The 22,980-nt window shown below is 41.0% G+C and overlaps 1 protein-coding gene across 1 annotated transcript in view; it reads right to left on the bottom strand.

Annotated features, from left to right (window-relative positions):
• mgst2 (microsomal glutathione S-transferase 2) overlaps positions 1-22,980 on the bottom strand; it is a 52,119-nt gene that overhangs the window by 3,730 nt on the left and 25,409 nt on the right. The window contains exon 4 of the mRNA XM_043674109.2: positions 406-487. Within this exon, the coding sequence (XP_043530044.1) occupies positions 406-487 (82 nt within the window). The remainder of the gene's footprint in view (positions 1-405; positions 488-22,980) is intronic.

Below are 22,980 nucleotides of genomic sequence, written 5' to 3'. Positions count from 1 at the left end.
TATGCTTCTTACCTACTATGTTAAGGCCTCAGTAGTCTGAGCTGTGTGGACCAATTTCCTGGCTGTATTCTACATATTCTCAAATAGACTTCAGTGGACAACAAATTTAGATTTCATAATGCACTACTTTACATGCAACAATAACAAATGGCAGCCATTATTTTGGGGCAAGTCACCTTCTCTCCTTCCCCTACCTAACACACAAAATAGGGGGCAAAAAGTATTGGAGGCAGAATTATAATGGATCGTTTTTATAAAAAGTTTCAAACTTATGACAATCAACATGGGAAGTAAATTACTGATCTTTCAGAGAAGATAGTGCACAGCATGGAAAGATCATCGTGAGAGACAAAGACCGAAAAACAGAAAAAGAAAATAAATTAGGAAGAGCTTTTAAACACCTACCTTCCTTTCATTGACTCTGCATATCCAGTAAAGTACATGTGTCGACTAAACAGATATACAAGACCCAAGATCGAGGTGATTTCTGAATGAAGGCAAGTAACAAACTATTATTTTAAGTAATTGAAAATTAATCATACTACACTTTATCACTATTATGAATGTTGTTTCCGTACCCCCCAAAAAAATAAAGTTTAATTTACTTGTTTCATATGATGATATATGCAATAATCATGAAGACAGTTACACTGAAGTAACCAATGTAATTTCTTGGTTCAGACATCACTTCTAGTGGTGATACAGAGTGTTTCCCTCTGTGTTAATTCATACAACACACAAGACTGGGTTCTTGGTGAGACAGATGTGTTGAAGTTTATTAACAGTACTATTTATAAGATCTCAGTCTTTCACAAAGTCTGTGTTCCATGCTCACAGCTACATTCCATGACTAACACAAAGCACTGCCGACCATGTGCTCACTGCACTGACCCCATTGCACTGTGACTACTGTAGGTGAGGTGAGGAGTTTCTTCCTAAATGGTCATATGTCATGGTATCATCTAATAGTCTTCAAGGTAACTTTTTTGCAATCTATGCAATAATACAATAGTAATGGTGTTTAATCCTCAGGTAATCAGGGAATAAACTGAAGTGATAACAATGTATCTTTATAGCAACTACAAAACACAGTAACCAGTCTCAAAGTCTCCATGCCAGCGACCGGTCCATGGTCAAGGGGCAATGATGAGAGAACTGAAGAAATTGCACTCAAGTTCCAGCACTTAACTATGATCCAATTACACAACTCAAAAGTGATATTTATGGACACAAGGTAAGTATTGGATTGTAACAAACTATGATTCTTCTTCAGTCAAGTGTGGAACACTCATATTTCAGGTTGCCATATAAAGAATGGCAACGTAAGTGAGGTGCTGGTGACCCATGCAGTTTGCTGTGGGCTGCAGAGAGATAATCAAATTGCTACAGCTCTGGAGTCGCAAACAGGTCCAACACAGTAGTTTTTCATTCCTAAAGGGTATTTTGCTTTTTACAACAACTGATGATAGTTGTCAAAGTTACCTTTATGGAGTTTAGCTTTATATTGCAGAGTAATGAATTGAATTTTGAATTCCATCTGCTGCCATGGTAGGATTTGAACCAATGGTCCCAGAGCATTAGCCTAGGATCATATCCAGTGTGATTTTCCTGCTGTGGAGACCAAGTCAGTTATCAATGCGTTTACATGCTAATTTGCACCTCGAAATGGCCTAGAGGGAATATTGTCCTGAATATCTGGATTATTGACCCAGCGACATTACCAAGTCATACCATCACCCCAGGTAAAGGAAATTTCAAACAAGAGTCTATATTATGATATGGTTCCTGGCAATGAAATGGTATAAATGAACATGCTAAAGTCCTAGACAGTGTCTTTAAAATAATCCAAGATTGCTTTGAGATATGTTATATGTGATCAATCAGATACCCAGAAGAATGGGGCAACAGATAAATGGGAACATCAACATCTGCAAATGCCCCTCCAAGTCATTTCCAAACCTGACTTGGCACTGTGGCACCATTCCTTTGCTGTAGCTGAATCAAAATCCTCAAACTCCTAACCCTAACAGGACGTACCTTCATGGATTGAAGCTCTTCAAGAAATTGGAGAACCACCACAGTTTCATGGACAATTAGGGATGGGCAATAAATGCTGGCTCAGCCAGTGATACTCATTAAAGAAGAAGAAAATTAAATGACTGCAACTCTGGACAATGTTCTGTCTTGGCAGACTGTCGAGATAAACATATTCCTGATTGGTCTTTCTTCCCTTCAGTCAAAACTCATCAAGCCGAAAATAACCAATCAATATGATCTTCCCTTGATTTTCTACGTTGTGAAAATGTCACATATAAGTCAAGGCTTGAGCTTGTACGAGCAGATCAAAAGAAGGAAGTAGTTATCTGGTAATAGAGAACTTGGGTGCTGCAGAAAGAAGCCACATTTTGTCATAGCTATTCATCTTGCATTCACTGGGATATTCACAAGAATACCAGTGATAAGGGGGAACAACATTTTCTATTGCAAGAGAAAGGAACACTCAGTGATTAGCAAGAGGGATCCAATTGGTGGAGGTACCATGTTGAATGCTCCAATTAGATGATGACTAACAGTTAACTGCCAAGTTAATTTTAAAAAATTAAAGCAGACATGTTGACTGATTTGACCAGGCATTTCCCTGAGTAATGAATCAGAAAATGGCAGCCACCTACTTTGTTGAGTTGAAACAGGTGCAGTGCAAGTACATGTTCTGACTGCAAAGAACATGGCCCTGTATTTTAATAGATGTACCTTTCAGTATGTCAAATGTGCCAGTCTTTGAACCTAATAATCTGAAATTAGTGGTCAGTGTAAATTTTAATTACCAAATGTTGCCCAGTCATGGAACTGAATCAAATATTGGACATTCTGTTTTGAGTTTTGTAAGGACATGGCTGTTTGGCTATAGTCATGACCTTGCCTTTTCCAACGGCTGAAGGGACATGCTGTTTGATATAATTCTCCAGTTTTTGAGATGCGCAGCCTACATATCTAATGGTATATCAACACTGAAGTTCATTAGTCATTTGGAGGATGGGTAGAATGTAGTTTTTGGTTTGATGGCAGCAATATGTTAGTGGCAAAGACCATTCTGAATTTGCAGATGGCACCAAACATTGAGGTGGTGTGGTGTGGCAGGTACAAAAAAATTGAGAATTGGACTAGAGCAACTAAAAAGGGATATTAATAAGCTTGCAATGTGCCCATCTAGGTAGGACAGTGGAAGACAGAGATCTCAGGTACATATCACAAAACGCTATGCCAGAGATTAGTAAGGCTATTAGAGGATTACAACTATAAAAATAGGTTTGTTATGTTAACTGTATCAAATGTTGGATAGACCAAACTTACAGGTACTGAGAGAACAGTTCTAGTTGGCATATGATAAAAAGAATATCAAGGCAATGGAGAGGTTGCACAGAGGATTTACTAACACAATATTAGAAAAAAACATGTCTATGCAGATCAGGAAAGGATCAACATGCTAGTTCTCTTCCCTCATGGAAAAGCAAGGCTGAGAGGGTGACCCAATAGAATTTGAGACAATGAATATGAAGAGAATTTTTTCTCATGTGGGGAAGCGAGTAACTAGAAGCCATTAATACGAGATAATTATTCACAAATCCAATTGAACTTCTTTTAAAAACTCTATTCAAATAGTTATGAGAATATGTAACTCAGGACTACACAGAGTGGTTGAAACAAATAATATAGTTGTGTTTAAGGGGAAGCTGAATAAACATCATGGAAAAGGGAACAAAGACTCAAAATTATAGATTTAGATGAATCCTGGGAGGGGAATGACTGGAATATAAAGACTGTAATCTTATACAATTGTACGTATTATAGCACCATTATAAGTAGAAATTATAGTAAGAGATCAGTGGTAGAAGTAAGTCTTCAAAAAAATCAGAGAATATCGGGTTTTAACTCGAGGCATATTGGGAATAATACAGTTTCATTGCCAAACAGCGTGACAGGAACTATTAGACAATCATGGGCTCTGATTGAAATCTTACTTGACCTGTTAATTTTCATAAAAGGAAGAGAGCTTTATTACAAATGCTCACTTAATACTTTTTACAAATGTTCAGAACATCAAGGGTGCAGAATCTGTAAAAATCTATCATATTTTGTCTATATACAAGTGTTTTGCTGGATTATTTGAATTGCATGTTTGAAAAATCATTTAACAACAACTAATTCTATTTATATTGCACTGTTAAAACAACTAAACATTCCAAGGTGATTTGCAGGAGCATGATAAAGTGAATTACGGCACCCAACCATGTAAGGAGAGATTCGGTCAAATGACCAAAACTTTGGACAAAGATGTAGACAGTGAAAGTATCTTTGGAAGGCAAGCAATGTATACAGATGTAGAGCGTGGGCCTAAGCAAATGAAGGCAGGACCACCAATAGTGGGACAATTATGTTTGGGAATACACAACAGGCCAGAATGCGGGAAGCACAGACATCTCAGAGGGTTTGCAGATTAGAGATAGGCAGAAACAAGGCCATGAAGAGATTTGAAAACAAGGAGGATTTGATTTGATTTATTACTCACATGTGTACCAAAGTATAGAGAAAATTGTGTCTTATGTGCTTTATGGGCAGGCATACTATACAAAGGCATCAGGGTAACAGAACAGAGTGCAGCAGACAGGGTTACAGCTGTTGAGAAGGTGCAGAGAGACATATCAACATTAATATTAAACAGGTCCATTAAAAATCTGATACAGTAGGGAAGAGGTAGTTCTTGAATCTGTTCATACTTGTGTACAAACTTTTATAGCTTCTGCCTGACGGAGACAGTGGAAGGCAGTATAACTGGAATGGGAGATCTCTTTGATTATGTTAGTTGCGTTCCCAATGCAACAGGACGTATAGATGAAGTCAGTGGATGGGAGGTTGGGTTGTGTGATGGACAGTCTTCATAACTCTGCTGTTTCTTTCAGTCTTGGGAAGAACGGTTGCCATACCACACTGTGGTCCATCTGGGTAGAATGTTTTCTTTGGTGCATCTATAAAAAATTGTAAACGTCTTTATGGACATCCTGAATTTCCTTAATCTCCTGTGGAAGCAGAGGTGTTGATGTGGCTCCAACTTGCAGCTGTCCTTTCTTTAGGCTGTCATTCCAAACTGTGATGAAATTCTTTTTTTCCCTGCTCTATCCATTTGTACTCTGTAAGCCACAATTTTTACAATTGGCTGGCTTTTGGGGAACTTAGTGCTACCTAGCAATCATGGCAGGGCCTAATAAATTTTTTTTTATAGATCACTTATGAAGGTATGGGTGTACCTTTAAGAAAGTTAAAAGCAGCAGAACTACCGGACACAGTACCAAGTGTTCTCAATAAGGCAACAATGTATGTAACACTGGGTTGAACAACTCGAGTAGTTTGTTGCCTAGAGACAAATTCGAATCAGTTTAAATTATACCCCGATAAAAATATCAATTTCCAATCAAGTTTGAATTGAGTATATTGACAATCTTAAAATCCAATGCTCTGGTATATAAGACCAGGAGAAAATTGAACAGTTGAGAGGAGAACTGCCAAGCCTAATTATGTATCAGACTGCTTGGGAAAAAAAAACACTCTCTTAAAAGTATCTTTTTGATCAGTAACCTGTGACACAGAAAATCCTAACAAGGAAAAGAAAAAGACAGGAAGATCCGAAGACAAGAACCTACAACTGCCTGGTTTTGAGATAAGAAGTGCTGTTTTGTAAATCTTAATGGGAGTTTTATTGGACTAGTATTATAGAAGGGAAGGTAAAAAAATAGGTTAGAGAAAGAAATTGTAAATAGTGGTTACTTAATTATTCTTATATGTTAAGAAATAAAGTTGTTAATTTTTGCTTTACATTGTTCTTGCCCATTCGAATGTTTACTGATTACTGCATGGAATAAATCTTTTCTGTGTTGGTGTGTTTAAATTAAGCAGGAGAGTTTACCCCGTGTCGCAACAGTTTGGGGGCTCGAGTCTATGATTTGAACTGGTTTAGACAGAATTGAATAGATTTTGGGGTACGAAAAATCCCAGATTTAAACACTTCTAGGTTAGTGTCCTCGAACGCTAAATAAAACGCAGGTGAGACAAATTGTTTAATTTCGGTGATTTGTGGCTGATTAAGTTAAAAGTGAGAGAAATAGCTCTTAAAATTGCAGAAGAGGTTCTGGGATTTGAAGATGATTCTTAAATTTGCTGAGAAAATTCAGAAGGAAAGAAAAAGGCCATACTTTTAGAATTAGCAAATAAGTTAGATTTGGGTTTAACCATGGACAAAAGTAAAGCTGAAATTGTAAGGGAATTACTCAAACACTTAGGTGTGTCAGAGAAACAGACAGATGCAGTAGAGGTGGAAATACTTAAATTACAATTGAGGAAAATGGAGTTAGAAGAGAAAGGGAGAGAGAGGAAAAAGAGAGAGAGGGGGAGCAGCCCGAAGTCATGGTCCACATTGGCACCAATGACATAGGTAGGAGGAGCGCTGAGGATGTTAGGCAGGCTTTCAGGGAGCTAGGTTGGAAGCTCAAAGTTAGAACGAACAGAGTTGTTGTCTCTGGTTTGTTACCCGTGCCACGTGATAGAGAGTCGAGGAATAGGGAGAGAGAACAGTTAAATGCGTGGCTACAGGGATGGTGCAGGAGGGAGGGATTCCAGTATTTGGATAACTGGGTTTTTTTCTGGGGAAGGTGGGACCTCTATAAACAGGATGGTCTTCACCTGAACCTGAGGGAGGTTTGCTAGTGCTCTTGGGGGTGGTTTAAACTAACTCTGCAGGGGCATGGGAACCCAGACTGTAGCTTTAGGGTGCAGGACCTGGAGTGTAGGGAGGTTAGGAACATGGCATCAATTTCAAAGGAGGGTGCCTGTAAACAGGAAAGTGGCTTGAAGTGTGTATACTTCAATGCAAGAAGTATACGAAATAAGGTAGGTGAACTTGCAGCGTGGGTTGGTACCCGGGACTTCGATGTTGTGGCTATTACGGAGACATGGGTAGAACAGGGACAGGATTGGCTGTTGCAGATTCCAGGGTTTAAATGTTTTAGTAGGGTCAGAGGTGGGGGTAAAAGAGGGGGAAGTGTGGCATTGCTTGTCAAAGATAGTATTACTGCTGTGGAAAGGACGATGGATGAAGACTCGCCATCTGAGGTAGTTTGGGCGGAGGTTAGGAATAGGAAAGGTGAGCTCACCCTGTTAGGAGTTTTTTACAGGCCTCCTAATAGTCCTAGAAATGTAGAAGAAAGGATTGCGAGGATGATTCAAGAGAAGAGTGAAAGTAATAGGGTGGTTGTTATGGGGGACTTTAACTTTCCTGATATTGATTGGGAAAGCTATAGCTCAAGTTCGTTAGATGGGTCAGTGTTTGTCCAATGTGTGCAGGAGGGTTTCCTGACACAATATGTAGATAGGCCAACAAGAGGTGAGGCCATACTGGATTTGGTTCTGGGTAATGAACCAGGCCAGGTGTTAGAATTAGAGGTAGGTGAGCACTTTGGGGACAGTGACCACAATTCGGTGACTTTTACTCTAGTGATGGAGAGGGATAAGTGTGCACTACAGGGCAAGAGTTATAGCTGGGGGCAGGGAAATTATGATGCGGTGAGGCATGACTTAGGATGTGTGGCTTGGAAAAGTAAGCTTCAAGGCAAGGGCGTAATTGATATGTGGAGCTCGTTCAAGGAGCAACTATTGAGTGTCCTTGATAAGTATGTACCCGTCAGGCAGGGAGGAAAGGGTCGTGTGAGGGAGCCGTGGTTTAATAAGGAATTGGAATCCCTTGTTAAAGGGAAGAGGGCGGCCTATGTAAAGATGAGGCATGAAGGTTCAATTGGGGCGATTGAGAGTTATAAGGTAGCCAGGAAGGACCTGAAGAGAGAGCTAAGAGCAGCAAGGAGGGGACATGAAAGGTCCTTAGTTGGTAGGATTAGGGAAAACCCTAAGGCTTTCTATAGGTATGTCAGGAATAAAAGAATGACTAGGGTAGGAATAGGTCCAGTCAAGGATAGTAGTGGGAAGTTGCGTGTGGAGGCTGAAGAGATTGGGGAGACATTGAATGAATACTTTTTGTCAGTATTCAATCAGGAACAGGACATTGTTGTCAATGTGAGTACTGAGTCACAATTAAGTAGAATGGATGGCTTTGAGGTATGTAGAGAAGAGGTGTTGGAAAGTCTGGAAAGGGTGAAAATAGATAAGTCCCCTGGGCCTGATGGCATTTATCCTAGGATTCTCTGGGAAGCAAGGGAGGAGATTGCAGAGCCATTGGCCTTGATTTTTATGTCCTCGTTGTCTACAGGAGTAGTGCCAGAAGATTGGAGGCTAGCAAATGTGGTTCCCTTGTTCAAGAAGGGGAGTAGGGATAACCCTAGTAACTATAGGCCAGTGAGTCTCACTTCTGTTGTGGGCAAAGTCTTAGAGAGAATTGTAAGGGATAGGATTTATGAACATCTGGATAGGAATAATGTGATCAAGGATAGTCAGCATGGTTTTGTGAAGGGCAGGTCGTGCCTCACAAACTTTATTGAATTCTTTGAGAAGGTGACTAAGGAGGTGGACGAGGGGAAAGCGGTAGATGTGGTGTATATGGATTTTAGTAAGGCGTTTGATAAGGTTCCCCATGGTAGACTACTGCAAAAAATACGGAGGTATGGCATTGAGGGTGAGTTGGAGGCTTGGATTAGGAGTTGGCTGGCTGGAAGAAGACAGAGGGTAGTAGTTGATGGCAAAGGTTCATCTTGGAGTGCCGTCACGCGGTGTTCCGCAAGGATCTGTTTTGGGACCATTGCTGTTTGTCATTTTTATAAATGACCTGGAGGAGGGGTTAGAAGGTTGGGTGAGCAAGTTTGCAGATGATATGAAAGTCGGAGGAGTTGTTGACAGTGAGGAAGGATATGGCAGGTTACAGCGGGATATAGATAAGCTGCAGAACTGGGCAGAAAGGTGGCAAATGGAGTTCAATGTAGCTAAGTGTGAGGTGATTCACTTTGGTAAGAGTAATAAAAAGATGGGGTACTGGGCTAATGGTCGGATACTTGGTAGTGTGGATGAGCAGAGGGATCTTGGTGTCCATGTACACAGATCTTTGAAAGTTGCCACCCAGGTAAATAGTGCGGTGAAGAAGGCATATGGCGTATTGGCTTTTATTGGTAGAGGAATTGAGTTCCGGAGTACTGAGGTCATGTTGCAGTTGTATAAGACTCTGGTGCGGCCGCATCTGGAGTATTGTGTGCAGTTTTGGTCGCCATATTATTGGAAGCATGTGGAGGGACTGGAACGGGTGCAGAGGAGGTTTACCAGAATGTTGCCTGGTATGGTAGAAAGATCGTATGAGGAAAGGCTGAGGCACTTGGGGTTGTTTTCATTGGAGAAAAGAAGGTTTAGGGGTGACTTGATAGAGGTGTACAAGATGATTAGGGGTTTAGATAGGGTCGACAGTGAGAATCTTTTTCCACGTATGGAGTCAGCTATTACAAGGGGGCAGAGCTTTAAATTAAGGGGGGGTAGGTATAGGACAGATGTTAGGGGTAGGTTCTTTACTCAGCGAGTCGTGAGTTCATGGAATGCCCTGCCAGTAGCAGTGGTGGACTCTCCCTCATTATGGGCATTTAAGCGGGCATTGGATAGGCATATGGAGGATAGTGGGCTAGTGTAGGTTAGGTGGGCTTGGATCGGCGCAACATCGAGGGCCGAAGGGCCTGTACTGCGCTGTATTCTTCTATGTTCTATGTTCTATAAGAAAGGGAGAGAGAGAATTTGAACTTGAGAAGTTGCGATTTAGTCAGCAAAGTCAAGTTAACAGGATGGACATTAAAAGAGAAGGTAGCGATATATATAAACATGTCAAAACTCTGCCATATTTTGAGAAAGCTGTTGAAGTCTTCTTTATTACATTTGAATAATTGGCTAGGCAGATGGAATGGTCTGAGGATTTATGGATAATGGTAGTTCAGACTAAATTGGTAGGCAGAGCTAGTGAGGTATTTGCCACATTGTCATATGAGCTGTCAAGGGATTATGAAGAGGTTAAACAGGCTATTTTAAGTGCTTATGAACTGGTACCATAAGCATATAGACAGCAGTTTAGAAACAAAGAAGGAACCAGGTCAGACTTATGTTGAGCTCGCAAGAATTAAGCATAGTCACTTTGCTTGATGGGTGAACGCTTAGAAAATAGATATGATATTTGAGGCTTTAAGTGAGATTATTCTGCTGGAGGAGTTTAAAAACTCACTTCCAGAGATGGTAAGAATTCAGGTGGAAGAACAGAAAGTTCAGAAAGTGAGAAGGGCTGCAGAATTAGCAGATGAGTACAAGCTTCCGGCCAGAAGTTTGTCCTCTGAGGGATGTAAGTTGGGAGAAAGGGAGATCCTATACTACTAAACCAAGGTTAGAGAGCACTGGTAAGATTTTACCACAGAATTAAAAAGAAGTCCAAGAGAGTGGAAAGGAGATGAAAGGCCTCAGGTGCTTACACTGTGGTAAAGTGGGACACGTAAAGACACAGTGCTGGTCATTAAAGAAGGGTGCTGTGGTAAAAGCAGCTAAGCCAGTGGCATTAGTGAACGTAGTAAAGGAGACCCCAAGAAGAGCCGAGGAGCAGCAGGAGAGTGCACAGCCTCGGCAGGGGCTGGGTCTGGAGTTAGTATCTGATCTCTACAAAGAATTCACCTCTGTGGGTAAAGATTACTCAGAAAGACCAAGGGGAGAAGGACGAGACATTATAATTTCGAGAGATATAGGATCTAACCAATTGCTGATAGTAAAGGATGAGTGAATGTGCACTCTTTCTGATCTGTTACCAGAGATTGTGGTAATTTGTGGGATGATGGACAGAAATTTAACATTCCCTTATGTAAGATCAGGTTGGAATACCAACTTAAGACTGGGGAAGTTACAGTGAGAGTGATTGATAGAGTGTCAACTCCAGGAATTCAGTTTGTTCTTGGGAATGATTTGGCAGGATCCAAGGTGGGAGTGACACCACTTATTGTGGAGAAGCCCAAGGAAGACCAAGAAACTGAGGAGTTAAAACAGAAATATCCTAGTATTTCCCAGACTGTGTTGTAACCAGATCCGACTATCATAAGTCACAACACAAAGTGAAAAGTAAAGAGAAAGATGAAGGAGTTGAGTTTCAGTTAGCAGCTACCCTATTTGACGTAATGGTGCAGGAAAAACCTGAACATCCAGAGGGTCAGACAGAAGTGTTTAGTCCTGAAAGGCTAAGAGACTTACAACACCAAGATGATAAAAGATATGGATGGATGCATACTCTGAAAACGAGGCAGAGAATATTCCAGAGGGTTATTATCTGAAAGATAGAAACCACAAGATGGAAATGGAGACCACAGCAGGTTAGTGCAGAGGAGAAATAGGCCGAAGTGCACCAGACGGTGTTGCCTGTAGCATACAGACAGGTGGTGTTACAGGTAGCACATGAACTACTTGTAGGAGGTCACCTAGGGGTACGAAAGACTCACGCTCAGGTACAAAAACATTTTTATCGGCTTGGAATATACAAGGATATGGTTAACTTTTGCCGTACATGTCATACATGCCAAATGATAGGTAAACCATAGGCGGTAATAAAACCAGCACTTTTGTTGCCAATTCCCACATTTGAAGAACCTTTCATGCAGGTTATAGTAGTCTATGTAGGTCCCCTCCCGAGAAATAAAAGTGGGAGCCAGTATTTGTTAACTATAATGGATGATTCTACCAGATTTTCAGAGCAATTCCATTATGCAGTATCAAGGCAAATAAAGGTGGTAGAGGAGTTAGTAGCTTTCTTCACACGGAATGGGCTACCCAGAGATTCAGTCGGACTAAGAGTCAAATTTTACTGCTAGGTTGTTTTAAGGAGGTTATAGATAGCTTCAGTATACAGCACTTTAAATCTAGTGCATATCATCCTGCATCCCAGGGACCTTTAGAAAGGTGGCATCAGACCTTGAGAATTATGTTGAGAGTATACTGTCAAGATTACCTGAGTGATTGGGATAAAGGTATCCCATTTGTATTGTTTGCCATTAGAGATGCCCCAAACTAATCTATTTTAGTTCACTCCCTTTGAGTTAATATTCATTCATGAAGTGAGAGACCCTTTGAAATTAATTAAAGAAAATTTGACAGGACCAAAGTTGGAGATCTCACCATTAGATTACATATTAGAGGTGAAGCGGAGATTAAATACAGTAGGTGAATTAGCTAAACAGAATCTAAAGAGGGCACAGTGTAGAATGGAGCAGGTGGCAGATAGAAACTCGAGACTTGGACATTCTCCCCCCAAGGGGATGATGCGTTAGTACTGTTACCAGTGATAGGAGATCCCTTCAAGCCAGGTTTAGTGGTCCCTATCAAATTGAGAAAAAGTGGAGTCAAGTGAACTATTTAGGAAAGATGTCAGATACAAAGAAAAAGGTATCGGGTATGTCAAGAGAACATGCTGAAACCATATTACACTAGAGAGAAAGAACTGGAGGAGTGGGTGTTAGTTACTGCCCTGCAGAGTGAGGAATCAAATCCAGATGATGATATAGATTTTTGAGCTGCCTCAAAATAGATTAAAAGTGAAGTAGTCCTTGAGGAGTGAGATAGATTAGTAAGCTATCTGACTCAGGAGCACAGAATGGAGTTGAAAGATTTGTTACTACAGTACAAGGACATGTGTAAGAATCAGGTGGGGAGGACTAATGCTATTGTATATGAAGTAGCCATAGGGAATACTGCTCTGATGAAACAACACCCCTATCGGCTGAATCCTTTCAAAGCCTGACAGGTCCAGATGGAGGTGGAGGCCATGCTTGAAAAGGACATCATCGAACCAAGCCAGAGCGAGTGGAGTTTGCCGATCATCCTAGTTCCCAAACCAGACAGGACTCAACTATTCTGCGTAGATTATCGGAAGGTCAATGCTGTTACAAAATCGGATTCATATCCAATTCCTAGATTGGAGGACTGTATTGAGAAAGTCGGACAAGCCAGTTACATCACCGAGTTGGGCTTACTGCATGGTTACGGGCAGATACCTTTAGCAGAGATGGCGAAAGAAATTTTTGCATTTGTTACCCCAAATGGGCTACATCAGTTTAAAGTAATACCCTTTGGAAGGAAGAATGCGCCCGCAACATTCCAAAGACTCATGAACAGAGCTGTGGCTGGGTTAACAAACTGTGCAGTTTGTTTGGATGATGTAGCGGTCTTTAGTAAGTCCTGGAATGATCACATGGTACAGTTGGCAGAGCTCTTTCAACGACTACAAGAAGCAAAACTTGTGATAAGCTTAAATAAAACTGAATTCACGAAAGCAGAGGTGACTTGCTTGGAACATAACATCGGTCATGGAAGGTTGACCCCATGGAATGCAAAGACAAAGGCTATAGAGGAATTTCCACGACCAAGCTGGAAGAAAGAAGTGCTTTGATTCTTAGGACTCAACGGATTTTATTGGATGTTTGATCCAAACTTCAGCAGTGTAGTGGCCACATTAACCCATCGGCTGAAGAAGAACACAAAGTTTCGGTGGACAGAACAACGTCAGGAGGCATTTAACCATTTGAAATCGATATTAACCACCAAACCAGCTTTAGCTACACCAAACTTTTCAAAACCATTTAAAGTCGCCATTGATGCTGTGACACAGGAGTTGGCGCTTTCCTCCTCCAGGGAGATGAGGATGGGATCGAGCGGCCAGTTGGTTACTCTTCAAAGATCAACATCCCCCAGAGGAAATATTCCACAATCGAAAACGAACGATTGAGTTTGGTACCGGCCTTACAGCATTTCAATGTGTATGTCACGAATGACGTATCAGAGAAATTGTGTACGCTGACCACAATCCACTTACATTCTTAGAAGGTTTTAAGGATAAGAATATGAAACTATTTCATTGGAGTCTTTTGTTACAGACTTTTAATTTTTAAATTGTACATGTTGGAGATCGGAAGAATGTAATCGCAGATGCGATATCGCAGATTTAACAGTTTAGATGATATGTCTTTATTTAATGTACATATTTAGGTATATGGGAAGAGGTTACTGAGAACTTATATGGAAGTTATCAGTATGTTAGGATAATGTGTTTAAAAGATTAAAAAAGAAGCCATTTTTTCATTATGATGGTTCGTTTTTTTTTAAGGTGGGAGGTGTTATGAAGATGTGGGTGTACCTTTCAGAGAATGAAAAGCAGCAGAACTACCATACACAGCACCAAGTATTCTCAATAAGGCAACAATGTCTGTAACACTGGGTCAAACAACTCAAGTAGTTCGTTGCCTGGAGACAAAAACAAATTTGAATTCAGCCAGTTTAAATTATACCTTGATAAAAATACCAATTTCCAATCAAGATTTAATTGAGTATCTTGACAATATTAAAAGCCAATGACACAATCTGATGCTCTTGGATATAAGACCGGGGGGAAATTGAACAGTTGAGAGGAGAACTGCTTAGCCTAACATGTACTAGACTGCTTGAAAAAATCTCTTGCGCTCTCTCTCTTTAAAAGTATCTTTTTGATCAGTAACCTGTGATGCATAAATGACTAAGAAGGAGAACAGAAGACCCAGGAAGATCCGAAGATAAGAACCTACAGCTGTCTGGTATTGAGATAACAAATATTGTTTTGTAATTCTTAATTGGGAGTCTTATCGGACTAGTATTATAGAAGGGAAGATAAAAGATAGGTTAGAGAAAGAAATCATACATAGTAGTTAATTATTCTCTGTTATACTTTAAGAAATAAAGTTAATTTTTACTTTACACATTTCTTTACCACTCGAATTTTTATAGATGACTGCATGGAATAAATCTTTTGTGTTGCGGGGTTTAAATTAAGCAGGAGAGTTTACCCCATGTCGTAACAATCACTCAGAACATGTCAAGGATCACTGAAGAGCAATTATAGGAATCCAGTCAGTTCGAGCTTGTCAGGGTGTAAAAAGCATGCTCACTGCAACAAGAGTGTTAGAAGGTGTCCTAATGAGGTGATTAAAAGCCATTGGTTTGGTGTTGGGGCTTAGAAAAATGTCCCAGAAATTATATGATATTTCTGTGTGATTAGAACTCTTGAGAGATCCCAGGAGCTAGTGGATGAAACTAAGCGTTGCAATTAGGACTCAGTAAAAGTCCTGGGAGTCATGAGGATCTTAGAAAAAGTCAGTGAGCAGTTATTTCAATGCAGAGAGTGGCATGGTAGAAGCCCAGAAGCTGGACTTGTTTGGTGCAATTAAGCAACATTAGAGCTCAGGGAAAAAAAACTACCCTCTCTTTCCTATCGGAAAGATGTTGTGAAACTTGAAAGGGTTCAGAAAAGATTTATAAGGATGTTGCCAGGGTTGGAGGTTATGAGCTGCAGGGAGAGGCTGAACAGGCTGGGGCTGTTTTCCCTGGAGCGTCGGAGGCTGAGGGGTGACCTTATAGAGGTTTACAAAATTATGAGGGGCATTGTGGTGTAAAATTCCAAGCAGTGGAATGTGGTGAAACGGTTAAAAATTATGTCCCAATACATGTGTGAATCTAACCGGAATGGAGGTGTTGCTTAGTCCCGTGTGAATCTTCTTATCTGTATGTAACCAGAATGGAATGTGTTTTTTAGCCTTGCTCTGCTGTTCACATGAATGTTTATATCTGGAAAAGAGTATATCAGCTGGAAAAGTCTCCAGTTCGGTGAGTCTGCTCCGGGGTTACGTTTAACCGCCGAGCGTGGGTTGTTGGCAACCGCTCTACGAGAACTGACGGCTCCCAGTTTTGGTAACATGTAGAGTGAGTATAAGCCAGACCCGTTCTGGCGACGCTGCGGGGAATAAAATGCCCATATTCTAGCAGACTCGCCTCTTGGTCGTTTGTTCTGTGTCAGACTACTCTCCTACGAACCTGACCTTGAGAATTTTTTAAAACAGGCATGGATAGGGTAAATAGGCAAAGTCTTTTCCCTGGGGTCGGGGAGACCAGAACTAGAGGACATAGGTTTAGGGTGAGAGGGGAAAGATATAAAAGAGACCTGAGGGGCAACTTTTCCACGCAAAGGGTGGTATATGTATGGAATGAGCTGTCAGAGGAAGTGGTGGAAGTTGGTACAATTGTAACATTTAAGAGGCATTTGAATGGGTATGTGAATAGGAAGGGTTTGGAGGGATATGGGCCAGGTGCTGGCAGGTGGGACTAGATTGGGTTTGGATATCTGGTCGGCATGGATGGGTGGACTGAAAGGTCTGTTTTCATGCTGTACATCTCTATGACTCTAGTGCTAGCTTGGTGCAGGTAGATATCTATGAAAATCTTAAAGGAGAAAGTGAGGTCTGCAGATGCTGGAGATCAGAGCTGAAAATGTGTTGCTGGAAAAGCGCAGCAGGTCAGGCAGCATCCAAGGAGCAGGAGAATCGACGTTTCGGGCATAAGAAGAAGGGCTTATGCCCGAAACGTCGATTCTCCTGTTCCTTGGATGCTGCTTGACCTGCTGTGCTTTGCCAGCAACACATTTTCAGCGATGAAAATCTTAAGTTGTGCCTGTGACCAGGTGCTGGAGTGCTACATCCAGAATCCAAGGGGCACAGTTCCCAGAACGGAGAGAAATACCAGGATATGGGAAATCTATGACCAAGTGCCTTTTGAGGGACATCTGAGGTTAACTCCTCAGGTGAGATGAATTGGAATCTATTTTAATGCTGTGTCATGAAATCTCGTTATATTATGCCACTAAACTATTGCGTCTGGAGAGATGGTTAAGAAATCCATAGGTTCTGTCTTACTTACATTTTCTATTTGGAGTGGTCTAGAGGGGGTCTTACTCTGGTTACTAATTTGCCTCATGCTAAATCCAGCTATTAGAACAGTATATTGAACCTTGCGTAATCTAAACCTCTGACAAAAGTATTTGCATTTTTTGAATAAGTTTTGTTTTAAAGCACTTGTTAATATTGTTTAACACAAGAAACCTTTGGCATTTTTTTTTAAATACAAACCTAATACAATTTGAGACCTGTTGCATTGATAATATCATTCCTCATTAAATTTAAACTTTATTGTCAACAGTGGAAGAGTGCAAGTAGAAAAGGACTCAGTGCACCAATCAACTTCAGTCATAACATCTTTCACCAAGTGAACTGGACAGCTATAAACCTGCAGAACTGAACTCTAAGTGAGGGAGACCAGTAACAGAGAACACCAGCCCTTGAGACTCTTTTGCAGTTCCCTTAGATCTTGTCTTTCATTTCTATTTAGCCCCCACCTTCTTGCTGTATTCTCCATACTCCGTGACTTCTTTACAATGTACGGGTCTGTATGTGCGATAGAACGAGTGAATGTGAAGACAGAACAGGTTGGGAGTGGGTGAGGGTTGGGATAGAGAGCATGGAAGGGACAGGTTGGGAGGGGGAAAAAGAAAATCAAAAAATGGGTGAGGCAGGAAGGAGGCAGATTAAAAAATGGGTGAGGGTGGTGAAGGTGGGAGGGTCAAGAGCAGGGAAGAGAGGCAGGAGGGAGGCATTGATCAGGAGAGGGAGAGAGAGCAGGAAAGTGGGTAGCAGGTGGGTTGGAGGAACAAGTGAGGAAGGGACATGCAGCTGCAAAGGAGAGATGTTTGGGAAGCTGGAATGGTGTGACAGTGGGAGAGGGGGGAAGAAAAGGAGAGCACGTGCAGGAGAGAGAGCGTGCAGAGTGAACAACAAAGAAAAAAGAGAGCACAAGATCACGTGATCCTGAGGAAGAGGCAGGGATGAAAGTACAGCATGATCCTGACCCAGCTGGTGGGATGTTTCCTTTGTTTCATGTGAAGAAGCACCTCACCATTCCTTCAGCAACCGCACCTCAAACTAATCTTTCAGAACTTCAAAGTAATTTCATACATAACATTGACAAAACCTTAACACAAATTTTATAATTACAGTCAATTGCTCTGTTGATTCAATTGCACATTCACATTTGATGGGTCATGTATTCGATACTAATTCACAACTGAGCCTGTTTTAGTGCTTCAAAGTGGATGCCAGCGCTAACAATCCGAGGATAGATTTTGATCTATACAGAAGTCTTTCCTCATGCTCTCTCAGCTTTAGGCCATGCATCCTGCTGTCTTAACAGACCATCATCCTGTCACAATCTGGCCCTGAATAGCACTTCCTCCTGTCTTTCCATCAGCTTCACTGTGACTCAGAAACAAAACAAGGCTATCATTTCCCACAGAAGGCACATTAACAGTCACATTAACTGGTATTAACAATCATGTCCTTGAATGCACAGAAAGTCAGAACTACGGACAAAGATGTTACACAGTAGGTTATGCATAAATCTGTCATGTGACAGCTCATTGACTTTAGTATTGGTGGTCTATTTGGTACAAAAGTGATTTAATCTCAGCCTGTTTCACGTTTCCTTTTGCAGTCTCTGTTCTGTCACTAGTGGTATGCTTAGTCAAGCAACAAAAAAACCTCAGACATCAGCAAAACCGCTCATAGATAAAGCTTTGCACCTAAATAAATTACTTGGCCTGTTTCTTTCCAGGAAACTATTCCCTTCAATTCTCTCCCCAAGAATTAGCAGAAAACATAGAAAATAGGAACAGGAGTAGGCCTTTAAGCCTGTGCTGCCATTCATTAGGATCATGGCGAAATCATCCAACTCAGTGCCCTGATTCTGCCTTCTTCCCAATACCTGGATCCCGACATCTATCTCCTTCTTGCAAACATTCAATGTTTGGCCTCAACCACTTTCCAAAGCAGAGAATTCCACAGCTCACCGCCCTCAAAGTAATTTCTCCTTCCCTCAGTGCTAAATGGTCTAGCTTGCATCCTTAGCCTGGTAACAGGGAGCATCTTTCCTGTATTTATCCTGTCTAGCTCTGTTAGACGTTTGCAGGTTTCTCAGATACTCACCTCATTCTACTAAACGCTAGTGAACATAGTTCTGGAATCCATCCACAAGTCAATTTTTTTGCAAGCTGGAACTCAACGCAATGCAATGGAAAGCAGCTGTTTGTACATTCGGGAAACACTCCTATTTTGGGTCTTTCAAATTAGAATCATGCATGGGATCGTATTCGTAAGTACAAGCATTCATGAGGCAGATGTTCATAAATCAGCAACACCCTGTAGTCCGAACTAATCTGGTCTCTATATGTCAGTCCTGCTGTCAGGAATCAGTCTGGTATACAGTGCAGAATAATAAGGTTGTAACTTTCATATTGTGTGTTAACTCAGTGGTTAGCACTGCTGCCTCACAGCACCAGGGACCTGGATTTGATTCCACCCTCAGGCGACTGTCTGTGTGGAGTTTGCACGTTCTCCCTATGGCTGCGTAGGATTCCTCTCGGTGCTCCAGTTACCTCCGAAAAACCAAAGATGTGCAGGTCAGGTGGATTGGCCATGCTAAATTGTCTGTAGTGTTCAGGGATGTGCAGGCTAGGTGGATTAGCCATATAGTGTAGGGAGGTGGACCCAAGTGGTATGCGGTTTGGAGGGCTGGTGTAGATTTGATGGGCTGATTGGCCTGCTTCCACACAGTAGGGAACAGTACAGCACACGAACAGGCCCTTCGGCCCACCATGTCTGTGCCAACTATGGTGCAATTCTCTACTGCACATGGTCCATATCCCTCTTTTCCCTGCCTGTTCATGTGTCTGTCTAAGCACTTCTTAAATGTTACTATTGGCTCTGCTTCTACCACCTTCCCTGGCAGCACGTTCCAGGCACCTATCACCCTCTTTGTAAAAAAAAAACTTTGCCCCTCTCATCGATGCCCCCTAGTATCTAGCATTTCCATCTTGGGAAAAAGATTCTGACTATCCACCCTATCCATGCCTCTCAAATTTTTTATGCTTCTATCAGGTCACCCTTCAGCCTCTGATGCCATAGTGAAAACAATCCAATTGTGTCCAACCTCTCCTTATACTTAACCACTCCAATCCAGGCATCATCTGGTAAATCTCTTTTGCACCCTCCCCAAGGCCTCCACATTCTTCCTATAGTGTGGGGAACAGACGTCCATGCAATATTCCAAACGTGGCCTCATTAGAGTCTTATACAGCTCCAACATAAATAGAAACATAAACCAGTTTTAACTTATTGATTGCTCAAACCTTTTAAATGAGAAAGATTTTAAAAAGACGAGGGGCCTTTTTGTTTCATTTTAAAACACAGAATGGTTTGTGTGTGGAATGAACTTCCAAAGGAAGTGGTGGATGTGGATATGTTTAAAAGACATTTGGATAAGAACATGAATCAGAAATATTTGCAGGGATATGGGCCAAGCGCAGGTAGGTGGGATTAATTCAGTTTGGGATTATGGTCAGCAACGGACTGGTTGGACTGAAGGGTCTGCTGTACAACTCAGTGTCATATTGTCAGTTTTGAATTTATTCTATTAAAGTTATGTAAATTACAAGATTGAAAATGCTCCTTGCAGAGTGATTTTGTGCCCCAAGTCCTTCAAATCTAGCTGACTCAACCTTTCGTTTGTGTTCAGGGTAGCAGAGGAGCACTCTAACTGGAAAATACCTCAAATGATCAGATAATGCAGCCATGCTCAATCGTTAGATTCACACATGTGGAATAGTTCCTCTCCTGCTGGGCAGGATACCTGAGCGTTGCGAGGGCTGGTGGAACGGTATCTCAGCACAAGATAGAACCACAGGGCAAGAGAGAATCAGAGGAGTACAAGGTTGTAAACAGTTTACCTAAATATATTATCCAAACTCTTGCCAGAGTGTTTATGGATACAACATTTAATATCTAAATGCATCTGCTCCACCATGAAAACTGATCAAATAAAACTGGATTTTTCAAATTTGTTTTTTTTTGAGCATTGAATTGATTTTCCAATTTTGAAATACTCTATTGAAACTACATATCAAAAAATTAATTTCTAATGGAAAAAAAAAATCAATGTATGACACTAGAGATATTTGTTTTAATAACAGTTAACTCCTAAATGAGAAGATGGTACAGATTTATAACCAGCTTTCTTACAATTAATTTGACCTTCCCAGATGATTCATTTGATTTGTCTCATCAGACCTTCAGGTTGAAATGTGACTGTGTGGGACCAGTAATGAACATATTAATTCATTCCCATGCAATTTCTCATTTCTGCGTTTTGAAAAAAGAAATTAACTCACTTGAGTTAAGAGCTTCATTAAAATGGCAAACAGATATTTCATATAAAAACATTCATACAGTCATCAGTAATTTTACACAGAATAATGTGAACCCCCTCCTGTTTTAAGTTCTCAATCTTTATGATGGCAGCACTGAAACTTACCGCACTTTCACACTAGGGATCCTGTAACTGGCCAGGAAAGCCCTTGGTTCTAATGGGCATCAAGAATGCTCAGGAAAAATACAATAAGGGTAGAGTTTCTCTCACTCTGCTCCAAGATCCCTAATTTTAAACTCCAGGGTAACACACAGTGAGATATCTCCATTCAAAATGTGATAAGTTTCTCGAATGATTGAAAATGCTAGTGTTCTGGCATGGTGGCATTTTTTTGTTATTGTTAAAACCCGCATACTGGAAACATGGGAGTAAATGTTTGACCCTAAGTTGAAAAAATTCCCCGAGTCTCCAAATCCAAATCAATAGAAGTGGCCCAAAAGTTCTGATTCTTATCCCAGGCATTGGAAGGGAAAGTGAGGGAGACAGGAGTTAAAGAGAATCAGACCCTCCAACCCCAGAAACAGTGAAGGCAGCCGGGGATGCAGGCATTGTGAAAGGCCAACTCCAAGAATTGTAAGTGAAAGAATAAAGTAAGAAATAGCCCTCACTACCCCACATACTACTCATGCCCTATCCGTGCTAACTCAACCAAAATGCCATGGAATTTCACACATCCTATAATCAACTTTCTCCCCTCTACACACCCCCAGGATCCCCTCACACCTTCCTTGCAAAACAATATCCCTCCACTTACCTCCATGCTCATCAACACTCCCTATGCCAACTCATGCCAGCCCAGGGCCCCTTTGCCTTTGCACCCTCCATTCCAACATACCCAGGATCCACCATGGGCTCCTGCAGGAGCTATGCTAAGATGAAATAAAACAAAACTTAAGTGTCTTTTGCAAACCTTTTATAAATGTCCATATTCATAAGGACCTATTTGATACATTTAAAATTCCTTTAACTACTGAAGACTTACATTAATTCCTTCTTAAAACAATCATATTCATAGCTCCACAAAGACTTAACTACTTGGAGATACCAGTCACACTGTGAACTACCATGCACCACACCATGATAATATTTGTGGAATCAAATCAGGCAGTACTAATCCTGCAATGATAAAACTCAGGTTTGTACAAACAGACAGTGAAATTGCAAACATAGGATTTCTTTCTTTTTTAAATTGCAAACTTCTTTTTAATAAAAAAAACTTTAGTGGGAAGATTTTAGTGTCTTTAAAGCTCAACAGTTCCAGTAGGATTTTATGTACTCTTATGTCTACTGTTATTTTCATCTCTGAAGGGCATCTTGTCTCTCCCAAAGGAGTGATTGAACAAATTCAAAAATGGGTACAGTCACCTACAAATGACTGACAGCTTTAGCCTCTCTCTTCAAGGTTGGTGGTCTTCAGCTGACTTCAAAAGCTTTACTATATTCAGAAAGTTTTGTTAATAGTTGTTCAATGCAACCTTGGTGTGAATGCTGGGCTGAGTTTCAAGCTCACGAATGCATGCAACTCAGGGCAGGTGGTTTCTATACTTGTGCAATGGAATCTCATTTGCAAATTAGCCAATAATTAGAAATCTTCTAATGGCTACAGCTCAACAAGGATCATTGAAGAGACTGGCAAGAAAACTTGATCGATTTAAATGACATGGATTTTTCAAATGGACTTTAAGTACTACTTGTTTATTTTGATAGAGTTATGAGCTTTTCAAAGACTTCTCAAATTTGCTAGAGGACTCCTGGGTTTTGCACATATTGGATACTGGGCAATTATGGAGGTGTGAGAGAAGTCGCACCTTCCTCTCCAGA

The sequence above is a fragment of the Chiloscyllium plagiosum genome, unplaced genomic scaffold (assembly GCF_037043375.1).
Source record: "Chiloscyllium plagiosum isolate Xiang-an unplaced genomic scaffold, Cpla_swu_hap1 HiC_scaffold_36, whole genome shotgun sequence".
NCBI classification, from domain to species: domain Eukaryota; kingdom Metazoa; phylum Chordata; class Chondrichthyes; order Orectolobiformes; family Hemiscylliidae; genus Chiloscyllium; species Chiloscyllium plagiosum.
Note: the sequence above shows the minus strand (reverse complement) of the source record. Positions and strands in the feature narration are given on the sequence as shown.